The sequence below is a fragment of the Alosa pseudoharengus genome, unplaced genomic scaffold, assembly GCF_046254945.1.
Source record: "Alosa pseudoharengus isolate Yale_2024_CS ecotype anadromous, Long Island Sound unplaced genomic scaffold, YU_APseudo_1.1 YU_APseudo_1.1_scf_12, whole genome shotgun sequence".
NCBI lineage: Eukaryota > Metazoa > Chordata > Actinopteri > Clupeiformes > Clupeidae > Alosa > Alosa pseudoharengus.
This window is the reverse complement of record NW_027468587.1, coordinates 520,968-545,279: the sequence shown is the minus strand read 5'-3', so window position 1 is coordinate 545,279 and position 24,312 is coordinate 520,968. Positions and strand designations below refer to the sequence as shown.

The 24,312-nt window shown below is 38.6% G+C and overlaps 2 protein-coding genes across 3 annotated transcripts; both read right to left on the bottom strand.

Annotated features, from left to right (window-relative positions):
* Positions 1–2,489: 2,489 nt before the first annotated feature.
* On the bottom strand, positions 2,490–17,647 carry LOC143118237 (stonustoxin subunit alpha-like). The gene is made up of 3 exons (XM_076279332.1): positions 17,480–17,647; positions 16,879–16,968; positions 2,490–4,642 (listed from the first exon to the last, which is right to left on the bottom strand). Exons 2-3 carry the CDS (start codon positions 16,964–16,966, stop codon positions 3,084–3,086), a joined length of 1,647 nt encoding a protein of 548 aa, XP_076135447.1. The 5' UTR covers positions 16,967–16,968; positions 17,480–17,647; the 3' UTR covers positions 2,490–3,083.
* Positions 17,648–18,701: 1,054 nt separating this feature from the next.
* On the bottom strand, positions 18,702–24,002 carry LOC143118640 (stonustoxin subunit alpha-like). 2 transcript variants are annotated; one of them, XM_076279671.1, is made up of 4 exons: positions 22,008–24,002; positions 21,292–21,381; positions 19,408–21,042; positions 18,702–19,189 (listed from the first exon to the last, which is right to left on the bottom strand). In XM_076279671.1, exons 2-4 carry the CDS (start codon positions 21,377–21,379, stop codon positions 19,173–19,175), a joined length of 1,740 nt encoding a protein of 579 aa, XP_076135786.1. In that variant the 5' UTR covers positions 21,380–21,381; positions 22,008–24,002; the 3' UTR covers positions 18,702–19,172. The 2 variants fall into 2 exon arrangements, with proteins under 2 accessions (XP_076135786.1, XP_076135785.1); XM_076279670.1 differs by having other exon boundaries at positions 21,292–24,002.
* Between the last annotated feature and the right edge of the window lie 310 nt (positions 24,003–24,312).

Here is a 24,312-nt window from a genome sequence, read left to right as displayed (position 1 = left end):
GCAGTACAATGTAGGCCTGCGTTGTCAGTCAGGGTCAACTTTTGGTCTTTTGTTATTTGCACAGCTTTATCAGAGCAACTGTAGCCTATGCCTATTATAGGCCTATGTTATTGTTTACACTTTTTTGCACAGCTCTGTTAGAGCAGTCTGAAATGAATATAATTAAAACTGGCTGTGTTGTCATAATTGTTGTGTTGAGTGAATATATGAAGCACTTCGCTCTTTCTGTTTGAAATATCAATATCGTATCGATATCGTATATCGCCAATCAGCCCCAAAATATCGGGATATCAGTTTTGGTCCATATCGCCCAGCCCTAGTTGTGTTTTAGTATTATATTTGCATTACTTTAGCTTGGGTTTTGTATTATTACCTAGAAATATGCTAACTGGGGCGCAAGCTAAGGTAAGCTAACTGGCTCATTTGTTTTGGTCGTGGGTAAGGAGAAGTTACCCTTCCTGGGGCGCAAGCTAAGGTAAGCTAACTGGCTCATTTGTTTTGGTGGTGGGTAAGGAGAAGTTACCCTTCCTGGGGCGCAAGCTAAGGTAAGCTAACTGGCTCATTTGTTTTGTGTTTGTGATGGACTGTGCCTAGGTTGATGGTACTTGGCTAAGGTTCTTTATGGTTTATGGTTCAGTCCACATCAACGGGACGGACCGACCTAGCCAATTAAACCATGCCTAGGTTGGTTAAGGGTATTTGGATGCTTGTTGTGGTAATATGGGGCAGCATGGGGCGTAAGCTAACTGCTAACTGCTGGCTAATTTGTTTTGTGTTTGGGATGGGGCCTAAGATAATGGGCTAAGCTAACTGGCTAATTTGTTTTGTGTTTGTGATGGGCTGTGCCTAGGGTGATGGTACTTGGCTAAGGTTCTTTATGGTTTATGGTTCAGTCCACATCAACGGGACGGACCGACCTAGCCAACTTAGACCATGCCTGGGCTGGTTAAGAGTATTTTGAGTATTGGATATTTCAATGTGGTAATATGGTGGTAGCATGGAGGGGAGTGTCTCCAGGACGCTGGTTTCACTGTTAAGCCTTCATGAGGTGTCGTGGGCCTAACTTAACGAAACATCGGTGAATGAGGGTGCCCACTTGATAACCCCAATGACATGCCGCATACTATATAGGCTACTGCTGTTGGATAGGCCATTTGCATTGTGCTTGTGACCATTTGTTGGCGGTTTTGTGGGTAGTGTGCTTTTTAAAGTTAAACTTGAGCAGGGGCTTCTGAATGTGTTTTTACCTTGGATTTTGGCACAAGGGATTTTAACATCTAATCCTGTGTATTAATGTAACGTGCTTCAGTTCCAGACAGGTCATCATAATAAGTTATTAAAACCTTCGGGGCTAACGCCTTTCATTTCTGCTGCAGCAGGTTGTGCGCAACAGAGTAGACGGACATAAGATACAGTCTGAGGAGTTGCAGCTTTATTCAGTTACCCGCAGTTGAAACTAAACCTTCCCTAAGTTTCCCTCACAAACTCTGATTTGGTCGCTATACTGTAGCTTATTCCAAGATGAGCCGTTTATGAGCGTTTAGTCCTAAATGAAAACGATTCAAACTCTCTAGCCACTCACTCGCTATTCACTGACGTCAGTGCACTTAAAGGAGCCACACATACTGTAGGGCTAGGCTACTGTTATGTTGTTGACTGCCGCACTATTGAGGACTATTATGAGTTCTGTCCATCATTTGGTGGTAGGTAAAATTACTGCAATAAAATTATGCTCATTAAATGCTTTCCCCAAATCACTTTTCACAATTTTTTTTCAAGAGTAATATTATCGGTTATCGTATCGGTATCGGCCACAACAAACCAATAAATATCGGTTATCGTTATCGGCCCTAAAATTCCATATCGGTGCATCTCTAATAAAAACGCTTATTTTTTTGGATTCCATGTTTCTACCACATTGTCTTACAACCTATTGGCATGTGGCAGTGTTATTTTCAGTCAGAACAAACATATTGGTCAAGAGAAAATCAACATTAAATCAATATTTGCCAGGGGTATGAATAATTTTGTTCTTAACTTTATATAAAGTGACCTTTGTGGGCCCAAACAGCACCAACAAAGCAGTCTTTCAGAGTATTTCACTGGAGTTATTTGAGATACTAATCCAAATGAGACCATAGGTGCTCTCTGAAAATATATTTGAGTACTAGCATATCACTGGTACACGAGTACTAGCATTATATACATTGCTCTCTTGGTACACTAGGCCATTTTAGTGTGTAGCAACCACAAAGCCTTCTTGTGATTGAATATTTCCAGGGTCTATATTATTTTATCTTTAGGACTGATATGTCCAGAGATAACTAATACACATCAGACAATCTAGGAAATTAATTGAATTTAATTTAAACTGCTCTGAATAAGCCTTGTCTTGGCACTAGTGAATGAATGAACCCATTTCCTAAATTTCTGAAGTCTATTTAGCACCCCTGATTAATTCAGAAACACTGAGTGAAAGTTGAAACCTGTTAAGCCAGTGGTTATTTTATTATTTTTCTTGTTCTTGTTCTTTTCAAAATACAGAGAAACAGAATTATTAAATGCAGACACAAATAATTTGCAATATCCACTATGAGCCACTGGGCGGCACTCATGTTTATGTATTGCTGTCATGAACCACTTCACACATTTTGAATGGTCATATTGCCTAGAAAAAACATAATCATTTTAACCATTACAAGAACATAATAGACAAGCAAATAGACAACTGGCATTAAACAACATAATTACTCTTTAAACATATACAAATTATGTGGAAGTTCAAGCTTGTATGTTCTGAAATATTCTTCCCCTTGATCTCCAACAATAGTCAACAATAATCAGGCAATGGCAAGTTAAATGCCTGCAAGCAATCAGGAACATTATCAGCAAATACTGTATTTGGGTATATTCTACGACTGTATTGCATGTAAAACTAGATAGTATCTATTTACATGCCATAGGTATGCTGCACTCTCAAATGTGCTCAAAGCCTCCTCATTTCTTTGGTCTGTATCTGCTGGCCTCAAGGAGATTTGATCATTAGCCGACCATTGGACACTTTAAATAATCTAGTTTTTCCTTTAATTATCAAAGCTCAGAAGATCCTCCTGTTCTTCAGTGGCACTCCCTTCTCTCTGGTGGCTTGTTATCCCATCCCCTTCACTAACCGCCATCTCACACTCCTCGTGCTTCTCTGGTGGTTTCAGGTGGGGGTTTATGCACTTCCCATTCTTGTAGACGCGGAGAGAGGATCCCGGGTGAGAGGCATCTGTTACGTAGCTGATCAGCGCCGCATGCAAAGGATTCCTCGCACATCGGGCCTTCACCCCCAGGAAGACCGGGCAGCAGGAGCGCAAGGCTGGAATGGCTCCCGGATACTCATACCAGGGCACAGTGTTCTTCGAGAATGTCTTCTGTAGAGCAATGTTCACGTCGGCCATTTTGGCAAAGTCCTCACAGTTCAGGCACCCTTCCAGGTTGGAGAGGTACGGTTCAGGGTACTCCAGCGAGGTGAAGCTGAACATGACCACCGTGTCCACATTCGGATGATACAGGACTTTGTCCAGCTCTGGGCCTGGTGGCACCAGTGAGGTGCTGCCGAGTAGGCTGATGTAAGACTGGACGATGGTGATTTCAGTTTCTTTCTCGTTGAGCCACTCCCTCATTTTTATCTTGGAGAAGGACGACTCTTCGTGGAACCTCAGGATGTCGGTGAAGGCCGTCTCGCCAACTGTCCCCCCTCTGATCTCCGGCAGCACCCCCTTCAGTTTCCGTTTAAAGATGATGGTGTACTCTGCACGCTTGTTCTGGAAGCTCTCCAGTTTGTCTCGGAGCACTGTTAGGCTCATGTTCTTGCTCAGCTTAATCAGGTCACGTGCTCTCATTTTAGCCTCATGGAGGTGCTCTAAAATCGACTCAAGCATTGACACCGCGGACGCATTGATGTCTCGCACTAGCTTGGCGGCCTTTGGTTCCAGGTTGTTCAGGGGGTACAGCCAGACCCTCATGGGCACGGCAGCCTCCCCTTTCTGCCCCAGCAGGGAAGGAAGGTGCTTGTACACAATCACAGCCTCTTCGAACGATGAGGGGTTCTCTTTCAGTTTGAAGTCGCCGTGAAACTTGCAGCTGAACTTTCGTGCCTTGCGTTTGTCCTCCTCAGTCATGGCCACTTTTCCCTCACCTGACAACTGAAGCAGGGGAATTTTATTGATCATTGCCTTCAGGGTGCCTTTGATTTCTTTTTTCTCCTGATAGTCGGAGGCCATCTGGTCAAACACCATGAAGGCCTCGGCGCCGTAGAGCACTGCAGTAACCACGTGCGTGGCCTCATTCCTCTCAAAGATCTCCGGATGCTTGATCTCCATGTCGGTGGCAATGAGTTCTTTGAATTGTGTGGTCTCCTTGTATTGCATTGTCACCCTGCACTGGCGGGCCGACGAAAGTCTGTCATTCAGAAAACTAGCTGAGCCTTCAATACTCACTAGTCCCAGCAAGAAGCTGCCTTTTAAAGAGGCACTGATTTCGAGGAATTTGCTTTTCTGTCTCATGGAGTCGGATGCTGTCACATCGAAGGACGTGTTCTGATGTCCTTTGATTCTCATGACCTTTTGCATGTCTTCATCAGACCATAGTGTCACACCTTGGAGTAGAGGTCAAAGGTTTTATTCATAATCCAAAATATAAAACATTGTCTGATAAATGATAAATACTTTACATTGTTGTGTATATAAAGTTGTGAGAATAAGTTTACACACCCATGCTAAAGTTGACTGAAAAGAGGAATAAAATCTTAATGCCTTAATTTAAAAAAATGAGGAAAAATCCATCCTTTTAAGGACCCCAATTTTCTTTGTGAATGAATAATGCATTGTAAATAAATGTTCTTCCTTAAAATACAGGGGGCATACACACCCCTATGTTAAATTCACATTATTTTTAAAGGCCAGTTATTTAATGGATTCAGAAAAGTTCCCTTGGCCTTTGGGATTACAATATCCCCACATCATCACATACCCTTCACCATGTCTAGAGATTGGCAAGGGGTACTTTCCATAAGATCATCTCTCAATGTAAATCAAATTAGCTATTAGGTTAACTGAAATAAAACCATGCCAATCTCTAGGTATGGTGAAGGGTATGTGATGATGTGGGGCAATTTTAATTCAAAAGGCCAAGGGGACTTTATCAGGATGCACAGTATCCTGGATCCATGAAATAACTGAAATAAGGCATTAAGATCAACTAGAAAAGCATTTCCTGAAGGAAATACAGTGCATGAAAATGCAAATATTATGTAAAATATCATACAGAGTAAAAACAAATAATGCAGATATATTTGCAATAGTATTGGTAGGGTACATATGTTGGTTGTTATGCCAAGTTAAGTTGCTGCTATGCTGGTTGCTTGGGTAATGCTGTTGGTTGCTATAGTGGTTGCTAGGCTGTTGCTAGGGTATTTGACATGGTTGCTAGGCTGTTGCTAGTGTACTTGAGGTGGTTGCTAGGCTGTTGATAGGGTAGTTGTGGTGGTTGCTATGCTGGTTGCTAGGTTAAACTCATTGGTTGCTATATTGGTTGCTAGGTTATAACTGTGGAAGTGGTTGCTAGGCTGTTGCTAGGGTATTTGACATGGTTGCTAGGCTGTTGCTATGGTACTTGAGGTGGTTGCTAGGCTGTTGCTAGGGTAATTATGGTGGTTGCTATGCTGTTGCTAGGGTACTTGATGTGGTTGCTAGGCTGTTGCTATGTTAGTTGTAGTGGTTGCTATGCTGGTTGCTAGGTTAAACTCATTGTTTGCTGTATTGGTTGCTAGGTTGTAACTGTGGAAGTGGTTGCTAGGCTGTTGCTAGGGTATTTGACATGGTTGCTAGGCTGTTGCTAGGGTACTTGAGGTGGTTGCTAGGCTGTTGCTAGGTTATTTGTGGTAGTTGCTATGCTGGTTGCTAGGTTAAACTCATTAGGTGCTATATTGGTTGCTAGGTTGTACCTGTGGAAGTGGTTGCTAGGCTGTTGCTAGGGTATTTGACATGGTTGCTAGGCTGTTGCTATGGTACTTGAAGTGGTTGCTATGTTGGTTGCTAGGTAGGTGGTGGTTTAATATAGTTGAAATGGCTGAACAGTTAAATAGGTGGATAGTTTAAATCAGCCATCAACAAATGGCGGTCCGAGTCCGGACCGTGATGTGATCCTATCCGGACCCAGACCATAAAAGCCTAATTTAGATTTTCACGTAAGATTTCAAAGCTGCGCTAAATGTTTCGTTGGTTAGGATAACAGCATTTACTTCAGGAGCTTCAGGAACCATCATTTCGCTTGCTGCTACTCAGCCAGTGAAATATGTGAATTCTGATAGTCGAGTCAGTGAGTAAAGTAGCCTACTATGGAGAAGAGACTGATAGCCTGAAACGAGCGAGGAGAGGAGACGGGACGAGAAACAATCAGATGGATATCTAAGTTAACGATAAGTAAGCTATTTTCAAATCATCGATTGCTCAAAGAGGAGAAAGCTAGACAGCGAGAACAGAGCTTTATATAATGATACTACCACGCAAAACTGTCACGTCCGTAACGCCAACTAAATATGGATGTGACAGTTCTGCGTGGAATTGCCCTGGACCTCTTATATATATTCTGAGACAGGCAATTTTAAGCGCCAATTTGAAGCACCTCTACTAGACAAAGCATATATTTTGAGCAAGCATAGGGTAGGCTAGGCTCATTCAACAGTGAACTGAGACCACAGAATATTTTACGATTTAAGAAGGCAATATGATTGATCCACCACAATCTAGTTAAGCCTACATGCATTGACTGCCCAACAACGTGATATTCCTGGGTTTCCAGGATTTCGGGTCAACATAAAAAAAACAAAAAAAATTTAATTAAACTTGCTGATTAATGGGTTCAAGGAACCAGCTGTGGAATATCCATCCTTGTCTCAGCTCAAATTTTATTTTAAGTTCACGTTGAGATCTTAAAAATAGCCAAGGCTACTCAGTTTTTCTCCCCAATTAGGCTACTCTTGCCTTATTTCTCCTAATTTCAAATGTTGCCTATTAGGCTACTTATTTTATTTCACATTAAACATTAGGCCTAGGCCTACAATCTTCTATTTCTTGAATTTCCCTTTGGGGATCAATAACGTATCTATCTATCTATCTATCTACAACTAGGCTCCATCCATCCATCCTAATATTATACATACATATACATAGCCTAAACACGCACGTTAAACATTATGATGCTCCGGACCTTTGCTTGAGGAAATTTTCCGTAACTGGACCTCACTGAAGATTAATTGAATACCCCTGGTTTAAATGGTTAAATTGTTTAACAGTGAATTATTGTGGTGAGGACTTTTATTTTGAAACAGTTGTGGACAGAGGAAGCAGTGGAACAGGATCTGTAGTCTTAAGAGAATTAAATTGTATGCTTAAAGCCTGAGAAACCGACAGTTGGTGCAGGTGGCCTGTGATGTCATCAGCCCAATATTAAGTCTATGGGGATATTTTGAGTAGTTTTTAATTAATAGTTTAAAAAGTATAAAAGTTACAAAGATGAAAAATACAAAGCCCGGATGTCACAAGTAAGACCTACGTAACAAATTTTGAATGAAGTTTCTACGTTAGGCAGTTGAAGCTGCATTAACTGTATTAGAAGAAGAAGAAGAAGAAGCCTAGGAAGAACAGTACAGTGCATTTTCATTTTCATTTTTCTTATTCTCACAACTGTATTACACTCCTGTGATATTACTAATGATACCAAGATCCACGCACAGCCTGGTTAGGTGCAGGTAGATTGCAGGAACATACTTAAATAGCAAAAATTGAGAGAGTTCTACCGCACACTGTTTTGACGTTTACTTGATTTTATTCAGAGCGAACAACGCGTTTCGCATACAGCGTCCTCAGGTTCGCTCAGGTATGGTCTGAGCTCTCAGGTGTGTCTTTAATTACCTTCTAGTCACATGACCAGTTGTTTGTAACGTCCATTTTAAATGCCAATATCCAATATTCCCATAAACAGTTAAATACAATCAACAATTAACAGACAAAGATATAGAACACGTCCGTAAAGATATACAATATATACACAATTCTTATCAAATATATGGTTATGGTTATGGATTTAGCAGACACCTTTGTCCAAAGCGACACATAAATACAAAACAACATAATAATATTTAAAATTGAACAGGAAACAGATTAAAATGTAGGTCAAATATAGTAAGGAGAATAGTTGTAGTACACAATAATATCAATTCAATCAATAGCCTAATAAAAAAGCAATGTAAAAAAGGGGAAAGGCAATAATAAAACAATAATGTCAATTCAATCAATAATATAAAAACAATGACATGCTAAGACTACATTAAGGAGAATATCAATAATAAACAATAATGTCAAACTAGAAAAGCATTTCCTGAAGGAAATACAGTGCATGAAAATGCAAAAAATATATACTATATAAACTATATTGGTTGCTAGGTAGATGAGGTTTAATATAGTTGGAATGACTGAACAGTTAAATAGGTGGATAGTTTATACAGTTAAATGATTTGCTTGGTAGATAAGGTTTAATATAGTTGGAATGATTGAACGGTTAAATAGGTGGATAATACTTAACTTAGTTAACTTAGCTAATGTTTTCATTTTTAGTAGTTATGCTAACTAGCATGTTAGCAATGCTAGCATGCTAACTATGCTAACCATGTGACTTAGCTAACTTAGCTAATCATTTTTAGCAGTTTTGTAAAAAATGCTAACTAGCATGCTAACATGCTAGCATGCTAACTATGCTAACCATGTGACTTAGCTAACTGAGCTAATCATTTTTAGCAGTTTTGTAAAAAAATGCTAACTAGCATGCTAACATGCTAGCATGCTAACTATGCTAACCATGTGACTTAGCTAACTTAGCTAATCATTTTTAGCAGTTTTGCTAAAAATGCTAACTAGCATGCTAACATGTTAGCATGCTAACTATGCTAACCATGTGACTTAGCTAACTTAGCTAATCATTTTTAGCAGTTTTGCTAAAAATGCTAACTAGCATGCTAACATGCTAGCATGCTAACTATGCTAACCATGTGACTTAGCTAACTTAGCTAATCATTTTAGCAGTTTTGCTAAAAATGCTAACTAGCATGTTAACATGCTAGCATGCTAACTATGCTAACCAAGTTACTTAGCTAACTTAGCTAACTAGCTACAGTGGGTAGGAGTCATAGTTGATGACAAGTAACAGTTACAATGGCTGAACAGTTAAAAAGTTCAGTAGTTTAAAGGGTTAAATTGTTTAACAGTGAAATATTGTAGTGAGGACTTTTATTTTGAAACAGTTTTTGGCAGAGGAAGCAGTTGAACAGGATGTGTAGTCTTAATAGGGCCAGTTTGTATGCTTAAAGCCTGAGAATGGCAGTTGGGCCAGCTGGCCTGAACACCTGCCATAAGATTCTAATTGCTGTGATGTCATAAAGGGCAATGTTAAGTCAATGGGAAAATTTTGATAGTTTTTAATTAATAGTTTAAAAAGTATAAAAGTTACAAAGTTGAAAAATACAAAGCCCACATGTCCTAATTAAGACCTACGCGTCAATGTTTGAATGAAGTTTCTACGTTAAACGGTTGAAGCTGCATTAACTGCGTTAGAAGAAGAGGAATAATAAGAACTAGAAAAGCATTTCCTGAAGGAAATACAGTGCATGAAAATGCAAAAAATATGATGTAAAATATCATACAGAGTAAAAACAAACTATATTGGTTGCTAGGTAGATGAGGTTTAATATAGTTGGAGTGACTGAACAGTTAAATAGGTGGATAGTTTATATGGTTAAATGATTTGCTTGGAAGATAAGGTTTAATATAGTTGGAATGATTGAACGGTTAAATAGGTGGACAATACTTAACTTAGTTAACTTAGCTAATGCATTTTTAGTAGTTAGCAATGCTAACATGCTAACTATGTTAACCATGTGACTTAGCTAATCTAGCTAATCATTTTTAGCAGTTTTGTAAAAAATGCTAACTAGCATGCTAACATGCTAGCATGCTAACTATGCTAACCATGTGACTTAGCTAACTTAGCTAATCATTTTTAGCAGTTTTGTAAAAAATGCTAACTAGAATGCTAACATGCTAGCATGCTAACTATGCTAACCATGTGACTTAGCTAACTTAGCTAATCATTTTTAGCAGTTTTGTAAAAAATGCTAACTAGCATGCTAACATGTTAGCATGCTAACTATGCTAACCATGTGACTTAGCTAACTTAGCTAATCATTTTTAGCAGTTTTGTAAAAAATGCTAACTAGCATGCTAACATGCTAGCATGCTAACTATGCTAACCATGTGACTTAGCTAACTTAGCTAATCATTTTTAGCAGTTTTGTAAAAAATGCTAACTAGCATGCTAACATGTTAGCATGCTAACTATGCTAACCATGTGACTTAGCTAACTTAGCTAATCATTTTTAGCAGTTTTGTAAAAAATGCTAACTAGCATGCTAACATGCTAGCATGCTAACATGTTAGCATGCTAACTATGCTAACCATGCTAACTAGCTACAGTGGGTAGGAGTCATAGTTGATGACAAGTAACAGTTACAATGGCTGAACAGTTAAAAAGTTCAGTAGTTTAAAGGGTTAAATTGTTTAACAGTGAAATATTGTAGTGAGGACTTTTATTTTGAAACAGTTTTTGGCAGAGGAAACAGTTGAACAGGATGTGTAGTCTTAATAGGGCCAGTTTGTATGCTTAAAGCCTGAGAATGGCAGTTGGGCCAGCTGGCCTGAACACCTGCCATAAGATTCTAATTGCTGTGATGTCATAAAGGGCAATGTTAAGTCAATGGGAAAATTTTGATAGTTTTTAATTAATAGTTTAAAAAGTATAAAAGTTACAAAGTTGAAAAATACAAAGCCCACATGTCCTAATTAAGACCTACGCGTCAATGTTTGAATGAAGTTTCTACGTTAAACGGTTGAAGCTGCATTAACTGCGTTAGAAGAAGAGGAATAATAAGAACTAGAAAAGCATTTCCTGAAGGAAATACAGTGCATGAAAATGCAAAAAATATGATGTAAAATATCATACAGAGTAAAAACAAACTATATTGGTTGCTAGGTAGATGAGGTTTAATATAGTTGGAGTGACTGAACAGTTAAATAGGTGGATAGTTTATATGGTTAAATGATTTGCTTGGTAGATAAGGTTTAATATAGTTGGAATGATTGAACGGTTAAATAGGTGGATAATACTTAACTTAGTTAACTTAGCTAATGCATTTTTAGTAGTTAGCAATACTAACATGCTAACTATGTTAACCATGTGACTTAGCTAAGCAGTTTTGCTAACTATGCTAACTAGCATGTTAACATGCTAGCATGCTAACTATGCTAACCATTTTACTTAGCTAACTTAGCTAATCATTTTTAACAGTTTTGCTAAAAATGCTAACTAGCATGCTAACATGTTAGCATGCTAACTATGCTAACCATGTGACTTAGCTAACTTAGCTAATCATTTTTAGCAGTTTTGTAAAAAATGCTAACTAGCATGCTAACATGCTAGCATGCTAACTATGCTAACCATGTGACTTAGCTAACTTAGCTAATCATTTTTAGCAGTTTTGTAAAAAATGCTAACTAGCATGCTAACATGCTAGCATGCTAACTATGCTAACCATGCTAACTAGCTACAGTGGGTAGGAGTCATAGTTGATGACAAGTAACAGTTACAATGGCTGAACAGTTAAAAAGTTCAGTAGTTTAAAGGGTTAAATTGTTTAACAGTGAAATATTGTAGTGAGGACTTTTATTTTGAAACAGTTTTTGGCAGAGGAAGCAGTTGAACAGGATGTGTAGTCTTAATAGGGCCAGTTTGTATGCTTAAAGCCTGAGAATGGCAGTTGGGCCAGCTGGCCTGAACACCTGCCATAAGATTCTAATTGCTGTGATGTCATAAAGGGCAATGTTAAGTCAATGGGAAAATTTTGATAGTTTTTAATTAATAGTTTAAAAAGTATAAAAGTTACAAAGTTGAAAAATACAAAGCCCACATGTCCTAATTAAGACCTACGCGTCAATGTTTGAATGAAGTTTCTACGTTAAACGGTTGAAGCTGCATTAACTGCGTTAGAAGAAGAGGAATAATAAGAACTAGAAAAGCATTTCCTGAAGGAAATACAGTGCATGAAAATGCAAAAAATATGATGTAAAATATCATACCGAGTAAAAACAAACTATATTGGTTGCTAGGTAGATGAGGTTTAATATAGTTGGAATGACTTAACAGTTAAATAGGTGGATAGTTTATATAGTTAAATGATTTGCTTGGTAGATAAGGTTTAATATAGTTGGAATGATTGAACGGTTAAATAGGTGGATAATTTAAATGGTTAAATTATTTAGGTAGATAATTGACGATAACTGACAGTTGGAATGGCTCTAATGTTTGCTAGCAGTTATGCTAACTATGTTATCAAAGATAATAATGTTAACCAAGTTACTTAACTTAGTTAACTTAACTAATGTTTTCATTTTTAGTAGTTATGCTAACTATTCTAACTAGCATGCTAACATGCTAACTATGTTACTTAGCTAACTTAGCTAATCATTTTTAGCAGTTATGCTAACTATGCTAACTATCATGCTAACATGCTAACTATGCTAATCATGTGAATTAGCTAACTTAGCTAATCATTTTTAGCAGTTTTGCTAAAAATGCTAACTAGCATGCTAGCATGCTAACTATGCTAACCATGTGACTTAGCTAACTTAGCTAATCATTTTTAGCAGTTTTGCTAAAAATGCTAACTAGCATGCTAACATGTTAGCATGCTAACTATGCTAACCATGTGACTTAGCTAACTTAACTAATCATTTTTAGCAGTTTTGCTAAAAATGCTAACTAGCATGCTAACATGCTAGCATGCTAACTATGCTAACCATGTGACTTAGCTAACTTAGCTAACTAGCTACAGTGGGTAGGAGTCATAGTTGATGACAAGTAACAGTTACAATGGCTGAACAGTTAAAAAGTTCAGTAGTTTAAAGGGTTAAATTGTTTAACAGTGAAATATTGTAGTGAGGACTTTTATTTTGAAACAGTTTTTGGCAGAGGAAGCAGTTGAACAGGATGTGTAGTCTTAATAGGGCCAGTTTGTATGCTTAAAGCCTGAGAATGGCAGTTGGGCCAGCTGGCCTGAACACCTGCCATAAGATTCTAATTGCTGTGATGTCATAAAGGGCAATGTTAAGTCAATGGGAAAATTTTGATAGTTTTTAATTAATAGTTTAAAAAGTATAAAAGTTACAAAGTTGAAAAATACAAAGCCCACATGTCCTAATTAAGACCTACGCGTCAATGTTTGAATGAAGTTTCTACGTTAAACGGTTGAAGCTGCATTAACTGCGTTAGAAGAAGAGGAATAATAAGAACTAGAAAAGCATTTCCTGAAGGAAATATAGTGCATGAAAATGCAAAAATATGATGAGTTCATATGGTTAAATTATTTGCTAGGTAGATGAGGTTTAATGTAGTTGGAATGACTGAACTAGGTAGATGAGGTTTAATATAGTTGGAATGACTGAACAGTTAAATAGGTGGATAGTTTATATAGTTAAATGATTTGCTTGGTAGATAAGGTTTAATATTGTTGGAATGATTGAACGGTTAAATAGGTGGATAATTTAAATGGTTAAATTATTTAGGTAGATAATTGACGATAACTAGAATGGCTCTAATGTTTGCTAGCAGTTATGCTAACTATGTTATCAAAGATAATAATGTTAACCAAGTTACTTAACTTAGCTAATGTTTTCATTTTTAGTAGTTATGCTAACTATGCTAACTAGCATGTTAGCATGCTAACTATGCTAACCATGTGACTTAGCTAATCATTTTTAGCAGTTTTGTTAAAAATGTTAACTAGCACGCTAACATGCTAACCACGTGACTTAGCTAACTTAGCTAATCATTTTTAGCAGTTTTGTTAAAAATGCTAACTAGCATGCTAACATGTTAGCATGCTAACTATGCTAACCATGTGACTTATCTAACTTAGCTAATCATTTTTAGCAGTTTTGCTAAAAATGCTAATTAGCATGTTAGCATGCTAACTATGCTAACCATGTGACTTAGCTAACTTAGCTAATCATTTTTAGCAGTTTTGCAAAAAATGCTAACTAGCATGCTAACATGCTAACTATGCTAACCATGTGACTTAGCTAACTTAGCTAATCATTTTTAGCAGTTTTGCAAAAAATGCTAACTAGCATGCTAACATGCTAGCATGCTAAATATGCTAACCATGTGACTTAGCTAACTTAGCTAATCGTTTTTAGTAGTTTTGCAAAAAATGCTAACTAGCATGCTAACATGCTAGCATGCTAAATATGCTAACCATGTGACTTAGCTAACTTAGCTAATCGTTTTTAGCAGTTTTGCTAAAAATGCTAACTAGCATGCTAACATGCTAGCATGCTAACTATGCTAACCATGCTAACTAGCTACAGTGGGTAGGAGTCATAGTTGATGACAAGTAACAGTTACAATGGCTGAACAGTTAAAAAGTTCAGTAGTTTAAAGGGTTAAATTGTTTAACAGTGAAATATTGTAGTGAGGACTTTTATTTTGAAACGGTTTTTGGCAGAGGAAGCAGTTGGACAGGATGTGTAGTCTTAATAGGGCCAGTTTGTATGCTTAAAGCCTGAGAATGGCAGTTGGGCCAGCTGGCCTGAACACCTGCCATAAGATTCTAATTGCTGTGATGTCATAAAGGGCAATGTTAAGTCAATGGGAAAATTTTGATAGTTTTTAATTAATAGTTTAAAAAGTATAAAAGTTACAAAGTTGAAAAATACAAAGCCCACATGTCCTAATTAAGACCTACGCGTCAATGTTTGAATGAAGTTTCTACGTTAAACGGTTGAAGCTGCATTAACTGCGTTAGAAGAAGAGGAATAATAAGAATAAGAAGCCTAGGAAGAACAGTACAGTGCATTTTCATGCACTGTAATAAGAAGCCTAGGAAGAACAGTACAGTGCATTTTCATGCACTGTAATAAGAAGCCTAGGAAGAACAGTACAGTGCATTTTCATGCACTGTAATAAGAAGCCTAGGAAGAACAGTACAGTGCATTTTCATGCACTGTAATAAGAAGCCTAGGAAGAACAGTACAGTGCATTTTCATGCACTGTAATTAATTAACAGCCCAATTAAAATAAAACAACATTATATAAACCATAACACATAAGCGCTTAAACAACTAAGTATATGTTAAATAGGAATGTCTTTAGACCCCTCTTAAACGACCCAAAACTACCACAGGAACGGAGAGCACTGGGCAGTTCATTCCACCAACATGGAACCACTGAAGAAAAGAGTCTGGAATTAGACCCAGTTTTCATGACTGGTCGACACAACATACGCTCACCAGAAGACCGCAGTGGGCGGTTGGGGATGTAAGGCTTGATTATTGAATTAAAATAACTAGGAGCAGATCTAGTTAGTGTCCTATAGGCCAAAGTGAGAGATTTAAATGTAATTCTGGCTACTATAGGGAGCCAATGGAAAGTAATTAGGAGAGGAGTTACATGTGTCCTCTTTGGCTGATTGAAAACCAGGCGTGCTCCAGCATTTTGAATCAGCTGTAATGATCTTGTTACACAAGCGGGTAAGCCAGCTAATAGTGAATTACAATAGTCCAGCTTAGAGATGACCATGGTCTGAACAAGAAGTTGTGTGGAATCTTGTGTCAGATAAGGTCTGATCTTCCTAATGTTGTAAAGCAAAAACCGACATGATTTTGCAATAGAAGCTATATGCTCAGAGAAGTTAAGTCGGTCATCAATTACAACGCCCAAGTTTCGTGCCGATCTAGTTGGGGTCAGTGAAGTTGAGTCAAGCTGGATGTTAATCTGTTGGGGAATAGCTGTTTTAGCTGGAAACACCAAAAACTCTGTTTTTGAGAGATTAAGCTGAAGGTGCCGATCTTTCATCCAGGCTGAAATATCCTTAAGGCATGCAGAAATCCGGTGGGAAACACTAGAGTCATCAGGTATACATAATTATCATCATCAAAAATAGCGTCATCAAAAGTCCAACAAGAGCAAAGAGTTTTGCAGAAAAGTACAGGTCACAGTTATCATCAATGTATCACCAACGAATACAGCTAAACCAGTGGACAGTACCCCATTGTCTATACACTTATATTTACAGAAAACAGCTGAAGTCCTGTGATTCATTCATACCAGCGGGTTCAAGAGTGGACAGTTCATTTATCCAAAAGGCCTCTCTTCTCAAGAGCTGTTTGACTATGTTACCACCTCTAGGGTTTGGTAGTACCCTCTCAATGCCAATAAACCTGAGGGAGGCAACAGAACCATGCTTTTTTTCTATGTAATGTCTAGCAATGGCATAGTCAAGATTATTGTTTCTAATGGCTGCCTTATGTTCTGCTGAGATATATTTGATAAGAATTGTGTATATATTGTATATTGTATATCTTTGCGGACGTGTTCTACATCTTTGTCTGTTAATTGTTGATTGTATTTAACTGTTTATGGGAATATTGGATATTGGCATTTAAAATGGACGTTACAAACAACTGGTCATGTGACTAGAAGGTAATTAAAGACACACCTGAGAGCTCAGACCATACCTGAGCGAAACGCGTATGCGAAACGCGTTGTTCGCTCTGAATAAAATCAAGTAAACGTCAAAACAGTGTGCGGTAGAACTCTCTCAATTTTTGCCTGTGATATTACTGTTTGATCATTGAACTGAATTAGAGGAGGAGCCATTAAAGTGACTTATAATGCTGAAATGGCATAGTTTTGAACATCAAATGCAGTGCTGAAGCGGTGGCCTACCTGGAATGATGGTGTCGTTGCGAGCGTTGTAAAGCATCCCAGGATGGAGAGGCCGTCCGAGTGCTGCTATCTGCCGATCTGAGTGCATGACTGCAGTACAGCAAGTGTGCAAGTGAACAGGCGCACATCATTTCGTAGTAGCTTTTTTTAACTCATTAAGTCTGATGTTACTATGTCACAAATACGACGGCAGGCATTATCATATTATTGCTAACCAAGTGTAATGAATTTCTAATGACCAAATTGTTAATTGTCAGAACAACTCAGAATTCTAGATGCCAAACCAGTGAGTGTCATCAAAACTGAGATGATGATATGTACTATATTAAATAATAATACTTATATACTTATACTATCATAACTGAGATGATGATATGTACTATATTAAATGTTAATACTTATATACTTATACTATCATAACTGAGATGATGATATGTACTATATTAAATGTTAATACTTATATACTATCATATCTGAGATGATAATATGTACTATATTAAATATTGTAATACACAGGAAATACACAATTTGCCTTTCTCACATCAAAGCAAAGTTTTAGAATGTGCGTATTGAATCAACAGATCGTAATGATTATATTTACCTCAAATAGTACCACAGAATGAAAAGACTTGCCGTTTCAGTGTGCAGACTTTTCAGTGTCGGAAATTCAGCTGGTTGGCTTCAAAGTTTCAAAAGTTGCATCACAAAAAGCAGTAGACTTCTCTAACTATTCTTACGACGTTTAACCGAAGTGGCATGAATTCAGTTGAGCTGTGATGCTGAGAGAAGCACTTTTTTTGCCTGACGCTGTAACAGTTACAGACACATATTGCAGACAGAGGAACGGGCAAAACACAAACAAGCATAATTAGCATAATTAGCATAATGCATGAAATGCCTGGATCCACAATCCACTGGGTGTAATACTTCACTGGGATCAATGATACATTTTATTGTGGAGCTGTTGAATCATTTCTCATGTTATTTTGCCATTCTAAATAAATATAAACATGTGCTTGGCTTGAGGTTCTTAAAACTTGAAGCAGCACAGGAACGTTCCCCTAATCATTGTGTGATCAGCTAACCTACAGAATGCAAACATTTACTTAGAGAGTCGGTGTTTGTGTGCAGCACATCTGATGTCAAACACTAATGTCAAACACTAGGATGTGCCAGAAACTGGACTAACAAGACAACAGAACTGCCATTTGTTTGTACAATGATGTCACCAAAGCATAATACTTTTCATGTACTTGATTAATTTGGCCTTTAGAACACTGTCCAGGGGCCTCATTTATAAAAGTGTGGCGTAGAAAGCATCTTATTTCTGAAATAATCATACATGTGATTCAGAGAAAACGAGTTGTTTACAAAGCGGAGACCTAAAACCATCCGGCTGCGCACAAGTTGACGTTCATTTGTGATTTATAATTGGCACATCTGGAAGGGTGGCGTACACACGTTTTTTTTTGTGCGTACGTTCGTTTTCTCTGAATCACATATACGATCATTTCAGAAATGATCTAAGATCAAATGAAAGAATGGTTTGCTATGCAACACTTTTATAAATGAGGCCCCAGGTGTTTGTTACAGGTTCTTATCTTATACTGTTGACGGTATGAGTATAAAACTTAAAAGCATTTTGCTAGTTGATTTGAAATACTACACATAATGCCAACACTGATTTGGACAAAGTTCAGTTTTTCCCCATTGTATGTGACATTACTACCATTTATTACATGAATGACCACTGCCAAACAGATTTCTCTGCTTTATTGTTTTATTTGATCAAGACAGGCTCAATGAAATGAACACACAATAAATCTGATATCACTGTATATCTTTAATACCTATTATTAAATTATACGTGCAACTCTACTCTAACTAAAAATAATGGTTATTTAATATAATCTAACAGGATTTAATAGAATCTATGTGTTAAATATTGCCCAAGTTTCATGAAACAAACTATCACAATTCACACTAAACCTTAAAATAAAATGGTTTGGTTAATTAATCTTCTCAGTCTTGCTCTTGCTGTTTCTCAAGTCTGTTTGGATGCCTGGATGTGGTGATGCTTGGATGCCTAGATGTGGTGATGTCTGGATGCCTGGATGGGGTTGATGTTTGGATGCCTGGATGTGGTGATGTTTGGATGCCTGGATGTGGTGATGTTTGGATGCCTAGATGTGGTGATGTTTGGATGCCTGGATGTGGTGATGTTTGGATGTGGTGATGTTTGGATGCCTGGATGTGGTGATGTTTGGATGTTTGGATGCCTGCAGAAAGAGCTACTATGGACACCAGAACTCTGGAAGAGGGAAACAAAACAGAAATCATAAAACATGGGTACGCATGTTTACTGATATTTAAAAAAAAACAGGATACAAAATACAAGCATAGCAGTGCACTTGCATCTGAGTATACAGTGACAAGGTTAGCAGGGTTTTCACAGAGCCTTGATCCACCTGAATGAACATAGTTTAACACAATGAATAGAGGTGCATCCTTGTTTTATAAACACATTACCTTTTTCGGTTGAGGTGATTTTAGATGGGTTTTGAGATCCACTGAATCTGTCAGGAGGATCCAAGTTTAGTCCAATCTGCTGATTGGGTGTGGGATTCTGCCCGAACAGGTCGTCTCCTGGGTCATGGGCTCCGTCTGCTTTTGGGCGACCGCCATCATTGGCGCCTCTCCCCGACTCCCTCTGTGTGTTTGGAGGTTTATAATGCGGGTTCACACACTTCCCGTTTCTATACACGCGGATGGAGGATCCTTGGTAAGATGAGTCCGACACAAAGCTGATCAGAGCGGTGTGCAGGGCGTTTTTGTCGCAGCGGCCCTTCACCAGGAAAAAGTTACTCAGGCACGCTCGCATGGCAGGGATGGCCTCGGGATGCTCATACCACGGCACGGTGTTCTTCACAAAGGATTTCTCGGTGGCAACCTTCGCATCATCCATCTTTCTGAACTTCTCACAGCGGAGGCACTCATCGAGGTTGGCCAGATACGGCTCGGCATACTCGAGCGAGGTGAAGCTGAACATGGCGACGGCATCAAGCTTTGGGTGGTAAAGGACTTTGTGTAGATTGGGCCCTGGCGGCACGACTGGGATGCCCTTCAAGAGGTGAATATAAGAGGACACGATGCCCATCTCCGTTTCTTTTTCATCCAGCCACTCTGTCATCATTTTCTTAGTGAAAGAGGATTCATGGTGGAACTTCAGGATCTCTTCGAAGGCAGTCTCCTCCATCGTGCCCCCCCTGATTTCTGGGAGAACATCAAGCACTTTCCTCTTCAGCACCACGGTGTATCCTCTCAGCTTCATTTGGAAAACCTCCAGTTTGGCCGTGATCTCAGACAATGGAATGAGTTTGCTCACCTTTATCAGGTCGCGGACTCGGGTCTGCGCTTCGTGAAGATCCTCCATCGCAGCTTCGAAGGCGGCCACTAGAGTGGAGTTCACCTCGCGAATCAGCTGGGCAGCCTTGGGATCTATGTTCTTCAGAGGGTACAGCCAGACTTTGATGGGTACCGCGGCCTCCCCTCTCTGCCCCAGCATCGTTGGTAAACTCTTGTACACAATGGCAGCTTCTTCATAGGAAGAGGGGTTTTCCTTCAGTTTGAAGTCACCGTGGAAAGTGCATTTGAAGTTCTTGACCTTTTTCCGCTCATTCTCATTGATGACCACCTTGCCCTCACCTGAGATTTCAACCTGCGGTATTTTCCTGACGCTGACTTTCAGCTCACCTAGGATCTCTTGCTTTTGTTGGATGTCCTCTGCCATCTGGTCAAACACCATGAAGGCCTCTGCCCCATAAAGCACTGCCGTGACGACATGCGTGGCCTCATTTTTCTCAAAGACCTCTGGGTGTTTGATGTCCATCTCCAGCGTCATCAGCTCCTTGAACACGGTGGTTTCTTTATATTGCAAAGTGACCCTGCACTGGTGCCTGGACGTGGTCCTGTCCTTCAGGTAATGGGCGCTCCCCTCCACCTCCACCATCCCGGACAGGAAGCTGGCCTTTAGTCTTGCGCTGACTTCAAGCAGTTTGGATTTCTTGGAAAAGGAGTCGGACGCAGTCACGTTAAAGCTGGTGTTCTGCTGCCCCTTGATCCTCAGCACCTTGTGCATGTCTGCATCATCCCATAGTTTCAGTCCTGTCAAGTAGAGGATGAAACAATATAATATTTTGCCATTTGTAGATTCCCTTCCATCAAGGATCCCACTTGATAATTTTGTGGCTATAGTTCAACTGTTAAAGCAAAGTGCTAACAACATAATGATGGGGTCAAATCCCAGAGAGTGCCCACCGGCTATGGAAATGATCTCTACTCTAGAATATCTCTACTGTAATTTAAAAAATGTCTGCTAAAGAATTAATGTACAGTAACATGCAAAAACCGCACCTGGAATAATTGTGTCGTTGCGAGCATTATACAGCATGCCAGGGTGCATGGGCCTCCCCAAGGCTGCGATTAGAAAATCTGCATTCATGTCTGCAACAGCAAATACAGAATTATATAGTAATAACATAACCCAGGGCTGCTATTAGAAAATCTGCATTCATGTCTGCAACAGCAAATACAGAATTGTATCATAATGGACAGCATTCAGTTATGATGCAAAACACTAAGTAATAAGGTTACTTTTCTAAAACAAGGAGGTTTCATTACATGCATTCTTTCTTTCTTTCTCTTAAAAAAGGCATCTGTCGTTCTCTCACATGCACTGTTGTATTGTCCCAGAGTTTCACCATTTATCACTGACTTAATTTTAATAGGAATACATTTACTTTTCATTATACATTAATTAATTATTTTACATTCATGGCTATGCCCACATTTGACTAACCATAATGGCATGCATTATTTCACTTAAACGTCCCAGAGATTCAATTTAATTTCATAATTCTGTGTTTGTAACTTTTATTTTTATATTTTTTTTTATAATTTTATAATTTATACAGTAATTTTAACTTTTATTTAAATAATGTGAAAAGGCATACTCTCACAGCACAGACAATGGCAGCAAAGCACTGAAAATAGTTTGAGCTATTTCACGCAGAAACACTACAACATTTAGTCAAGGCTTAAAATCTGAAATGAAATGTATAGAAGCTTACCTTGACCGGGGTATTTTTCAATTGAACTAATTTGTGTATCGTTCAAAAGAAAGTTGGAAACCTAGCTTCTTTTTCTCCCTGCTTGTTGAGTGCTGTTATTGTGTGCTGTGTGCATCGATGGTGTTAAACTGACTGTTTTAGTGGTTATTACTGTCAAACTGCTTACTTTGCATATTAGTGCAAGCTACAAACAAGAAGGAGAAGAAAGCTTAAAAAGGAAAATGTTAGGCTGCTTTAGATAAATGTACACATTAGAGGCTTTTGACATCTGATCCATCTGAAAATTCTTAACATGCACGTTTAAAAAAAAAATTTATACTGCACGACATGTAGCCTGGGTTAAATAACACAAATCTTGTGAGAGCATTTGAATTTGCTCTGCAGATCAGTCTGGCAACTAGTCCATTTGCATTCATTTCTGATTAACCAAATATCCAGGAACCAATCACATCCGCTTATCCAGCATAGAGCAGGCTTTATACATGACACTATTGTGTAAATTATTTGGAATTGAGTAAGCAACTACATTCAAAACCTTTGTTTACATCAAAGATGTGTTTGATTTCTTCCAAAAAGACTAGTAGAAGAGTATAATTTACGCTACCAATGGAAGTTAAGTCTCATGGCTGGTTACAATTACACCAGCAGGATCCCCTGACCAATTCAATCTGAATTGAGAGGTCTGGCGATAGCCAGGCTACACAACATGTGATTTAACACCAATCAAAACAACAGATTATAATGATGCTTACTGTACAAGGAACAAGGAAGGAAGTACTTTCAAAGTATGACATAACATAAAGGGGCGTTGGTCATTTCCAAATTAACTGCCATAATGAATGTAAGACAAAATATCAAGTTCATTTGTAAAGTGTATTTGCTGAATAACATGGTTGATTGACTGACTGAATTTTGTATATAAAAAACAGTGGTTTAAAAGTGGGTTTAGTCTGCCCACAGGACAATAGGTGGGCTATGCACTTTTTGTTGTTGTCACATAGGAAGTCTGTGGTTCTATGACTGCTATCATTTTGTGCATACTGTCACATAGTCTGTGCACATAGTCACACAGCTCTGACAGCAAATGTCATGTCCCCTCCTGTCAAGGGTTTTCAGCTTTGGATGTATTTTCATTTCTCAGTAAATGTCATGCGGAGGTGAGTTTAACAGGTGTCACCTTTACATAATTCAAAGCTGCAAGGCCAGGGGCGTAGATTTGCGTGGGGACCGAAGGACGTGTCCACACCAATGTCAAATTACGACTGAAATGTCCCCAACAATGCTACACAAAGAGTTAAATCATTTCTCACTTCAGTGCGGATCATCTCGTACAGATCTTGTAATGTGCAGTAGCCTATAAGGGTAAATCGCGCTGATTTGAAGTTACCTAATAACTACCAGTGAGCCGCAGCATGCAGCGCTTAAGCTTTACTTCACTACAAGCATGAAGTGCGTCCAAATTCACCCATTCTTCTCTGTTGAACTCCTCGATAAGTAGGCTACTCATCACACATGTCACATGAAAGAGCCTTTTCTCAGCTTTTAAACGGTGCTAGCTAGCCACTGTTTGCTGATAAACAGTTTGTGAGAAAAATAACTTCAAGAGATTTAATAATTATTCTCTGCGCCCATCTCCACATCCATTCGTCTCGGTGGAATATCGTAGGCCTACACACTCTTCACGCAACACATGACAAACCATATATCAGAATAAACAGCAGACCTTACCGAACACAAAGGTGTAATGCATTCCCGTGTATAGTTAGCTGTTCCAGAGTAATCCGGTTTTGAAATAAATTACAGCAAAATTCAACATGCTCTTTCGGCTGCATTTCTTAAAACTGAGCTGTGCTTACATCGCCTAGATATCTGTAAATATTAGAATCAGAGAATATACAGGCAGCTCACGGTTAAGAGTTTGTCAATGTAGCCTTAATGATTTCTTTTCACAAAATGCTAAGCATGCATGTATTTAAGTTTCTTAAAACTGAGCTGTGCTTAAATGGGCATGATTTCATAACAGACCAAATAGAAAATAAATGTTAAATATAGCCTACATATCTGTAGCCGACATATTAAAATCAGATGATGTAGGCTACACAGTGTAGTTAGATAAAGTTGGACAGTATCACATTTTAATCATTGATAGTAGTTGGACAGTAGCACATTTTAATCATTTTATATATCTATAGTGGCTGGTGAAAGAATTGAGTGTTTTTTTTTTCGGTTGGGGGGGGTAGTGGGTAGTGTCCCCACCAAAGCTTTTGGAGGACCCGGAATTATGTTCTGTCACGGGACCCACATT